This window comes from Triturus cristatus, chromosome 4_2, assembly GCF_964204655.1.
Source record: "Triturus cristatus chromosome 4_2, aTriCri1.1, whole genome shotgun sequence".
In the NCBI taxonomy this organism is placed as follows: Eukaryota; Metazoa; Chordata; class Amphibia; order Caudata; family Salamandridae; genus Triturus; species Triturus cristatus.
The window spans coordinates 800,435,517-800,446,038 of record NC_140586.1 but is presented as its reverse complement, the minus strand read 5'-3'; the positions used below and the strand labels follow the sequence as shown (position 1 = coordinate 800,446,038).

At 45.3% G+C, this 10,522-nt stretch overlaps 1 protein-coding gene across 2 annotated transcripts in view; it reads left to right on the top strand.

Annotated features, from left to right (window-relative positions):
* Positions 1-3,309: 3,309 nt before the first annotated feature.
* LOC146835075 (vitamin D3 hydroxylase-associated protein-like) overlaps positions 3,310-10,522 on the top strand; it is a 536,242-nt gene continuing 529,029 nt past the window's right edge. The window contains exon 1 of one of the 2 annotated variants that reach the window (XM_085602742.1): positions 3,310-3,715. In XM_085602742.1, the coding sequence (XP_085458868.1) occupies positions 3,509-3,715 (207 nt within the window). In that variant the 5' untranslated portion in view covers positions 3,310-3,508. Of the gene's footprint in view, positions 3,716-9,944; positions 10,491-10,522 lie in introns of those variants that run through there. The other variant, XM_085602743.1, reaches the window with a different exon arrangement.

Genomic DNA, 10,522 nt, shown 5'->3' with positions numbered 1-10,522 from the left:
ACCCCTGAAACCGCTACTCCCGCATAAGCGGGATTCGTTCCACCAGAACCGTAGACAGGGTTTGCACTTTTCTTTAAATAATTCTGTTTTTTGCTTTCGGCGTCCCACAGTGCAGTAGGTTATCTCCTTTAGATCGCACTAATGGCTATTCGCTATCAAAGATACCAGAGGGGTGCGTCTCACAAGAGTCGCCCAGTGTAGTAGCCTATAATCTTTAAACCGCGCTATTGGGAATTCGTTATCAAAAATGTCAGAGGGGTTTGTTGTATTAGAGCCTTCATATACTCAGAGCCTCTCTTCAAACATGCACGTATCCTGGCATCCCATAGTGCAGTTATTGGCGACTTTTTGACTGTACCCAGGGACTCCACTGTTAAAAATATGGTAGAGGGGTTTGTTCCATTAGAGCCGTAGACCATTTCAAGTTTTACGTTATATAATTTTTTATCGTGCGCTTGGTCTCTCCGAGTGCATCAAGTGGTTCTGTTCAAACCGCACCGCAGGGACACCACTATTACTGAATAGCAATAGATTGTGGTAATATATCTAAGGAAATGACCCATCCGTTGTCAGGTCCCGACGGTTTTAAAACAGTTACAATTTCATTTTAAATTTCCTTCACATTTGGTGTTTAATCCTCTTTCTCGTCTTTTTTTAGCGATATGAAACTTGTTGTTTGGACAGTTCATACACTAAAGAAATAGAGTGAAACAGAAAAAGGCTCTATCTTTTCAGTGTCTCGGGACATACCTAAGGGAAAGTATCAGAGGTCAGTATACAACACGACAGAAACAAGATATCACCGAGGTCAATGATTTAGGCTTTCTAATCACTAAACAATTCCATTTTCCTCTTAAATTTTCTTTATAGATTTCAATATAAGGATAGAACTGTCAGAAATTTGCCATAACAACAGGTGGCTACAATCGGATGGACTGACATCGCACAAACCGCACATGAAGTCATATATACAAGGAAAAATAATAACTTAGGTGAGACCGATATCAGCTAAATAACGCACTTGATCTAGTTTATTAGCCCAAACTTTAATTGTATTTATCATCAAACTTTTCCTGATATTATACCTTCATCTATTAGACTGTGTAGGCAATCGACATCCGAGAAAGGACGTTTAAACCGGTGTGATCGCTCGGTACTCTGTGAACTGGTCATATAACATTGAGGTAAATCGAAGTTCTCTCTAAGTGTATCTCACTGTCAGGGATTCTTTTCATTTTCAAACTATTGAAAATTTATCAAATAGAATCTCATAAAAGACTTTATAAATGGACGCCAACAATAAATATAATAAATCCAACTTTCTTTTTCTTTCTTTCCCTCTTTATTCTCTTTTTTCATTTTCTTTCTCCATTTTCGTTCTCTTTCCTTACCACTGTCATAGCATAAAATGCAAATCAATCAGTGACCCTGTTCATCATAGTGTTCGTTCACTGAGGGTTCCCATGGGCTCGAGTCTTTTACTCCCACACCAACCACTTAGGATGTTTATAGTATCAAGTTAAGCTGTATTCAAAAAACTGCATGAAGGAGCTAATGCATGTTTTAGAATTTATACATGTACATATTGTCACAAAAACATTTTTTTATTGTTACTTTTTTGCTTTATTAATCACAGTGATGGAATCCTGAAGAAGGCATTGCCGAAACGCGTTGGTTCTCTCACCACGAGTTTTTCCATTACGTGTTATTGATGATCTATTGTTTCTCCATTACGTGTCATTAATGATCTAATGTTTTCAAGATCCTATGTATATAGCTTAAACGTTGTTGAAAATACTAGAAAGTAATTCAAACAATTACGTTAATAATTGAATTGAGAACATTGAACCCTTTAATCTTGTATCAGCAATTGGATTGAATATCTATGTACATGTAGTTCTTTGAATAATGATATGATCAAAAGTAATTGTTGTTTTTTTCATCAGTTTTTGTAAATAGGCACATCTAAATATCTTTTTATCTTTTTGATATAAGGAATTAATCCTACAAATGAACTCAGAATAATAATATTTAGCAAAAAAAGAAATAAAAATTGAAAAATACATATTTATGTTATCATTTCTGTCTTTAATAATTAGGTGTTTATAGTTTGGCTCATTTAGCGCTCCTTCTTGCATAGTATATCAGTCATACAGCCAAAAATCCTTTATCTCCCCCCCTTTTCCAAAGTGGATAAATGGATGAATGCAGTATGTATGTAGACTGAAATTGTGATTTCCCTGTCATAAAAATCAAAATATTGCATAATTAATGAAGAGAGTATTTAATCAAATATATATTTGTATTTTTCTAATATTGAGTGATGGTCTCTTCTCTTGAATATAATTTCAACATGTGTTGAAGTTGCCCTAAGAACTTTACAGGATGGTCTGCTAGGTGTCAGTGATGGCGAAGTGTACTATGGCGTGGTGAGTCCAGGTGAATTCTGTGGTGTGTCTGAATTTTGTTCTGTCGCTGTAGGTGAAAATAGGGTTGAGTGTGTCCAGCTTTGTGCGTGAGTTCGGAGACCAGTTTGGTGAGGCTGATGTTGCTCTGGTTTTCCAGGAGTGCGATTGAGTTGGTGTCAGTGGGGTCAACCATGTGAAAGTAAAGGTCGCTAAGTAGGACGTAGTTGTGAGAGTTGAATGGTAGGGGGGGGGGCGATAAGGTTGGGGATGGCATCGCAGAATGTTGCTTGGGATCCCAGGGGTCTGTAGGCGAGGGTGCCTCTTATTGTGGTCTTTGCGTAAGTCATAAAGATTGGCATTACTGGTGTTTCTTTCTAGATTCAGGGTGCCAGTCAATGGATTATTCGTTGTAAAGAAACTTTCTTTGTTTCTGGCTAACAATGCTGTTTCAGGGACACGCACTCTTTTTCTCTGGGTTCAGCACATTCAAGGATGATGCTGATTGTTAGTGTGTCTGAATATTTATAATGGTAAAGCGCACTGAAGCAGTGGGGTTGAGACACGTCACTGCAGGAAAAGTATTTACTATCAATAGAACACAAAATGTGTGTGGTATGTGCCATGTGTGCACTTTACACACCTTTAGAAAGCACAACATGATTAGTGCTATCGTTTGAAACATAAATTAACTTTTTGGGGGACTGTTTTGCAACTATTACTGAATTATTAAACCCCAAATCACTACTGTGTATTTAAAATTCAGCATTCACTCTTCGCACCCGGAGCACATACATATATTTCAATGGTTTTGAGCTCTGAATTAAATCCGAGTCTAGTCCAGTCCATGTTTTCCGTGGCGCTTGGCTTCATAACTTTTGCAGGGATGGCGCAGTTCCCACTTATACGCGCAGGGTCCACGAGCCGGATGACTGCCTGCCCAAGGAGCGAGAGAAGCTCTCGCGCCCGAGCCTGGTGCACTGCCTGCCCAAGGAGCGGGGAAAGCTCGAGCCCGGTGCACTACCTGCCCAAGGAGCGGGGGAAGCTCTCTTGCTCGAGCCCGGTGCACTGCCTGCCCAAGGAGCGGGGGAAGCTCTCTCGGGATGATCCTCGAGGGCCTGAGCCAACTCCTGCCTGAGTTCTTGACAGACCTGCTCATCGCCTCTGCCTTCTTCACCTGTGCCGCAGTATTTGTGACCCTGCGATGGACGCAACAGCGGGGGACCACGCTGGCGATAAAGCGGGCCAGGATGCTGAGAGACCGTGGACTGGAGAACATGGAGAAGGCGGTGCAGCAGCACTGGAAAGAGGTACAGTCAGTGGCGCACACCTGCGCACGAGGACCATTCACGGAACGGCCGCGTGCACATGACGGGGTGTTGACATCAGTCCCGGTTCTAGAGGGTGGGCCAGGCCCACCCAAACATTAGCCTGGCCCACCCAAACATGAGCCTTGGCCCTCGCAGTGAGGATATGATGGCCAATAGAAAGTGGGCACTTTAATTTAAAACGTTCCTCCGAACGTTGTTTTTCTTCATATTCTGAGAGATGCGTGATTGGGCCTGGGCTCGGGTGTGTTGTGTCGTGCAAGTACAATAGGGGCATGGCGAAGGGAACAAATTCTTTATTTGACACCTAGTAACTTTTGCCTACCGTCCTGTGCTACTGCGTGGATATTTCCATTTCTGTTCAGCATTTGAGAAAAGAAGTTTGTTTATTCTGATTCACCTTTCCTTTGACTCCTGCAGCTGCTTATCAGATCAGGCTGTGACACAAGGAGTAGGTAAGAGAATGTTTTACTGTTTGTTTTTACTTTAAAAATCTGCACAGGCCCAGCAAGGCACATCATCATCCATGGCCATGGATGCAAGGCAACAGTAAAACATGTCCAGAGAACTGGTGATTAATGATCCTGCTGGAGAGCAGTCCTTTGCCTGTTTGTAGTTTTGAAATGCAGATAAGCTGTATTTTATTTGGATAGCTCAGTGGGTTACGGCCTTTTGTCACAGAGATTCTTGTGTTACTTGCACTTCAAAAGTTACAATCCTAACATAGGACAGTGGCCTATGAACTGTCATCAAAGAGCTGCATACAAACATGAATGGTATAGTTTGAACTTCACTTTTTTTGTGTAACTATAAAGTTAGAAATTCCCCAGTCTTTCATTATATTAATGTTGCTAAAACGAGTTTGGGTCGATATACATTTTTATTAGTAAAGCCAACCCCCAACCACTGGGGTATGCTTTAAATCCTGAGTTTGTGCTTCCCCAGCCCAAACCCTCTTAAATTATATTGCCCACCAGTATGGATGACATGTAATTCCTACACCTTGTAATCCTCATTGGCTCATGTGACATTCCCTATAGACTGAATTACATACTTTTATGATTTTTTGTCTCTGTATAATGTGTGTGTGATGTAAAGTACTGTGTCACCCTACAGTGATATGAGTAGCGCTATACAACAAATGAAATGTATATGAGAGGAGGCTTCAGAGACATGAAGGGTATTGTTGCAGTGTGGTAGTAATGGTATCTGCGGAGAAAAAGTTAATTGGTGATGCGCCAAAAAAGGCTTTCGCACTAACGATAAAACCGGCCCTGTCATTGCCTTTCTGTTTTTATTTAATTAGCAATCAGGTCATTAGGGCAACTGTGGAACATAAAGTGTGTGCTAATTATATTTACTGCTATATTCAATGTTTTAAGTTTGAAGGTGATTTTACTAATGTTTTTTACGGGAATAAAGAAAGTAGAGCTGGGTGGTGGCTGATACGGGGCAGGGGCCCAAGTCCAGCTGTGAGATAAGGTGCACAGGAGAGGGATGGTCGAAAAGTGGCTAATCGGGCCTGGAAGGACTTGTGTTGAATCCTGGTCTGTTGGAATTCGAGGGTTTGCACTTACATCCAGACATCGCTCTTACTTTCAAATAACTCTCCACATGCTCTGTATACACACAGAATTGATCGTTGTATACTGGTGACTGCAAGTAAATATAATGTAATCTAGGGCTTGTAGGCTAGAAGAAGACAAATTTGGCTCGCAGTGGCCCACCCAAATGCACCCTTGGCCCACCCAACAAAAACTTCCTGGAGCCGGGCCTGGTTGACATGAGTAATAACGTTCCAAACATGTTTCCGTTTGGGCGATGGTGGTGCTAAGAGCGACATTCCCAAACTGCAGCAAAAATAATTCTTTCGGTACACCGAGAATTGGTCATTGTTGTCTCAGGTGCGGTCTCTAGGACGGAGGTGCTGTCCAACCATTTAACCAGGTTACTTTAAAATGAGTAATTGTAAAAGCAACGGGTAGAACCTCTTAGCGTCAAAATCATTAACAAACACAACTTTTTTTTTAAAATCTCAATCAATCAGGGGTTGGTAAAGCGCAGCTACTCTCCCACGAGGGTCTCAAGGCGCTGGGGTATCTTTGGCGTCCCGTAGGAAGCCTCAGTCAACAAAAGGTCACGGCCAAAAAAACCTAAGTAGACTTAAACTGCGTTTATAGCTCTGACTGTTTGGCCTCCTACCCCCTAGTTGTTTGTCTTATTTTTCTGCAGAGAAACACCGAAAATGACATGTGGCGGGCAGTTTCCCGAGGCCTTCCGTTTCAGGTCACGAAGCCAGTGAGAACGTTTTATTCATCAATCGCACACTTATCGGATGCAATCACATTTTTGCCAGGCGGAGAGTCTGCAGTTAATGTCTGTACACTTCCACCCGCTGAACTCGACTCGGTGTGGTGTGCACTGCATGACGCCACTTGGCGCTGATGGTGTTTTTCTGGAGACAAACAATGTGTTTTTAAGGCGAGTTCTTGTGTTGGGGCTCACAGTGAGTGTCACAGGCCCTTCCCAGCGTGCACAGCACCGCAGCTGCTAAAAACAACCTTCAAAGCTCCAGATGCGTGACTGGCTACCACGAGACGTTGCCATGGGCCCAAGGAGCCCTCGCCTTGCTCTGAAAAAAATAAACATCTTTTACCTCTGCCAGCTTCTTCAACGACCACCGTTCTAATGAGCCATGGCAACCACCTCGCCCTCTCTGTTGTGCAATATTCACTCCAACCAAAGGGGCATTAATGGCACAGTGTTCAGTGAGTTAATATTCCCTCCAACCCAAGGGGGATTACTGGCACAGTGTGCAGTGAGTTAAAATTCACTCACATCCAAGGGGCATCAATGGCACAGTGTTCAGTGAGTTAATATTCACTCTAACACGGTGGGGGGGGGGGGGGGTAAATGGCACAGTGTGCAGTGAGTTAATATATACTCCAACCCAAAGTGGATTAATGGCACAGTGTGCAGTGAGTTAATATTCACTCACACCCAAGGGGAACTAATGGCACAGTGTGCGGTGAGTTAATATTCACTCACAAACCAGGGGGATTAATGGTACAGTGTGCAGTGAGTTAAAATTCACTCACACCCAAGGGGCATTAATGGCACGGTGTTAAGTGAGTTAATGTTCACTCTAACTCAAGGGGGGTTAATGGCACAGTGTGCAGTGAGTTAATATTCTCTCCAACCCAAGGGGGGTAATGGCACAGTGTGCAGTGAGTTAATATTCACTCCAACCCAAGGGGGGTAATGGCACAGTGTGCAGTGAGTTAATATTCACTCCACCCCCCTGCTAATATTCACTCACACCAACCCAAGGGGGATTAATGGCACTGTGTGCAGTGAGTTAATATTCACTCCAACCCAAGGGGGATTAATGGCACAGTGGGCAGTGAGTTAATATTCACTCCCAGCCGAGGTGGAGTTAATGGACAGTGTGCAGTGAGTTAATATTCACTCCATCCCAAGGGGGATGAATGGCACCGTGTGCAGTGAGTTAATATTCACTCCAACCCAAGGGGGATTAATGGCACAGTGGGCAGTGAGTTAATATTCACTCACCCCCAAGGGGCATTAATGGCACAGTGTTCAGTGAATTAATATTCACTTCAACCCAAGGGGAGGGGGGTAAATGGCACAGTGTGCAGTGAGTTAATATACACTCCAACCCAATGTGGATTAATGGGCAGTGTGGAGTGAGTTAATATTCACACCAACCCCAGGGGGATGAATGGCACTGTGTGCAGTGAGTTAATATTCACTCCAACCCAAGGGGGATTAATGGCACAGTGGGCAGTGAGTTAATATTCACTCCCACCCAAGGGGGGGGGGGGATTAATCGAGCAGTGCCCAACGGGCTGGTCTGACAGGTCAGTGAGTGGGCTGTTTTTTTACTGTTTGTGGGCCTGGTTTATGGTCTGCTGGGTCGGTTTTTACTGTTAATTTTCCTGATATTACCACAAACATTGCCTGCATCTAACTCCGATACATGCAACCTTTCGTACCATGCAAAACACTACACAGCATGTCTTTACAAGTACAAAACTGCCCCGATTTGCAAACATAGGACACTTTTTTAAGCTATCAAAGTAACTAATGGAGGCCACTTTTAGTTTAGTGCCCTGGCCTATTTTTCAGGCGTGGCCGGCACAGGTAAGTGCAGTGGGGAGGATTCATCCGCTTACCTTGCACTCACCACATCGGCAATGCAGCGAGCGCAAGGTAAGTGTTTAAAAAATAAAAATAAATTACATTGTACCTATCCAGTCATCTGTCGAACGCCTCACCGCTCTTACCTGTGCCGGCCGCGCTTGCTATTTTCTATCCCAGTACAACCCTTTTCACTCCAATCAAGACTTGTTCAGGGCACGGTCCATGTGTAACAAGTTATTCAGTCACCAGCTGCTGCCGCATCGCAGTGGTGTAAAGTAAAATGATGGGGGCCCTCTCCAGATTGTGAAGAGGGTCCCCTGAGACTCCCATATCTCACAAACATTCATTTACATTTTAGGCAGAATGATGCTCCCTAAAGGCACTTTGCGCAGTGAAAGGGGTGCATGGGCTTGTTACGCCCATGTCATTTCATGGCCTCCCTTCCATATGGTGCAATATTCCCTCCCACCAAACAGAAATTCAGTGTTTGCATTTAAAACGGGTGTGAGAGGTCTATATAAACAACAATGCATATAAGTGTTGATTCCACAGCATCACACAGGGAGAAGCAGTTTATGAACGTGGCATATAAGGCAGCCACCTCATATAGGGGAAGGGACTGCGATTTCCAGATGTCTGCCAAGCTGGGTTTGAAAATTGAAAACACCAAGCGCCCATGTTGGCAGCTCAAAGATTGTTCCAGCGTGAGCCCTGTTGCCCACTCATACTTCAGAGTACGGCTTGGGTACATTTTGGGTGGGAGGCTCAGACTGTGCCTCTAGTAACAACTTCTCTTATCTTGAGTCTGAACCACACTCACTGTGGCACTCGCCGTGCCCTTGCTGGCTGGGACGTTCTGTTATCTTGAGTCTCAACCACACTCAGTGTGACACTTGCTGTGCCCTTGCTGGCGCGTTCTCTTATCTTGAGTCTCAACCACAATGAGTGTGGCACTCTCCGTGCCCTTGCTGGCGCGTTCTCTTATTATGAGTCTCAACCACACTCCGTGTGGCACTCTCCGTGCCCTTGCTGGCACATTCTCTTATCTTGTACCTCAACCACACTGAGTGTGGCGCTCGCCGTGCCCTTGCTGGCACGTTCTCTTATCTTGAGTCTCAACCACACTCCGTGTGGCACTCTCCGTGCCCTTGCTGGCACATTCTCTTATCTTGTACCTCAACCACACTGAGTGTGGCACTCGCTGTGCCCTTGCTGTTGCGTTGTATTATCTTGAGTCTCAACCACACTGAGTGTGGCACTCTCCGCGCCCTTGCTGGCGCATTCTCTTATCTTGTGTCTCAAACACACTGAGTGTGGCACTCGCTGTGCCCCAACTGTCGCGTTCTCTTATCTTGAGTCTCAACCAGTGTGGCACTCGCTGTATTCTTGCTGGCGCGTTCACTTATCTCGAGTTTCACCACACTGAGTGTGGCACTCACCGTGCCCTTGCAGGCTGGGGCTTTCTGTTATCTTGAGTCTGACCACACTCGGTGTGCACCTGTGGCTCACCAAGCCCTTGCTGGTACTTTGTCATTGTGTGCTGAGCCGCTCTCACTGTGTGGCCACTGGTGGTCACCACTGAGGGTGAATCACGGGTAAGAGTGCCCTTCATGTGCGCGCTGGCGCCTTCTGTTAGCTTGAGTTTGATCAGGCTCAGAGTTTGTCTTGGCACATACTTTGCCTTTGCTGGTACAGTTTGTTATCTTGGGTCTGAACCAACGCTAAGCAGGGGAACTTGGCATACTCTGCGCCCCTGCTGGCACACACGGTTATTTTGAGTCCGAACAGCTCTCTTGGAGTCGCAGTTCGCACACACGGGAGCCCTGTTGGCTCCAGAGCTCGGGACTATTTTTATTTAAATCTTATCCGGTTTCGAATTGGCCTCGGAAGTATTCTCTGCGTTTTAGAGTCATACATGTCTTTACGCATCTTTACAGATGGGTTATAAATAATTCTGCAGACTTGATATGCCTGCTCGGGGGGGAAGTGGGGGGAGATTGCCAGCGAATCAGAAGTAATTAACTATTGGATCGCAGAATCCGTCCGCGTCCACTTCAAAAGTCTGGACCCGACGGCGTTTTCTTTCTCTCTCTCTCACAATCCATGGAAGCGCCGTGGTTGATAAAGTCCCTATAGCTCACAGTGGAAAGAATACTTTTCAAACTAAGCTGTTGCATCCGCGTGTCCCCGTGGGCACACCACCGGAGGCTGACTCCAGTCCATACTTTCCACAGCTCCTCGTGTCCCCGTGGGCACACCACCGGAGGCTGACTCCAGTCCATACTTTCCACAGCTCCGCCGGACTGTGTTGTAATCTGGGTCCAGGGTCTCCCATACGGTCTGAACTCGGCTTTGGGGCGTCTGTGCATTCCCTGCTCGTGAAGCCCGAGGACGCTTCGCAATGGTCGCGCTCCTGTTTGATTTCATTGTCGATCACTTCATCATTTCCACCCTCTGTTGCATAGTTACCACCCTGGTGGTGCTGAAATGGGCGTGTCACTGGAGGATGAACCAGAAGATGGAAGACGCACGTCGGCTGAGGGCGCGCGGCCTGGACGCAATGGCCAAGGCTGTGCAGGAGTTTAAAAAGGAGGTGGGTGGTTTTCACATACACAGGTGGGCGGG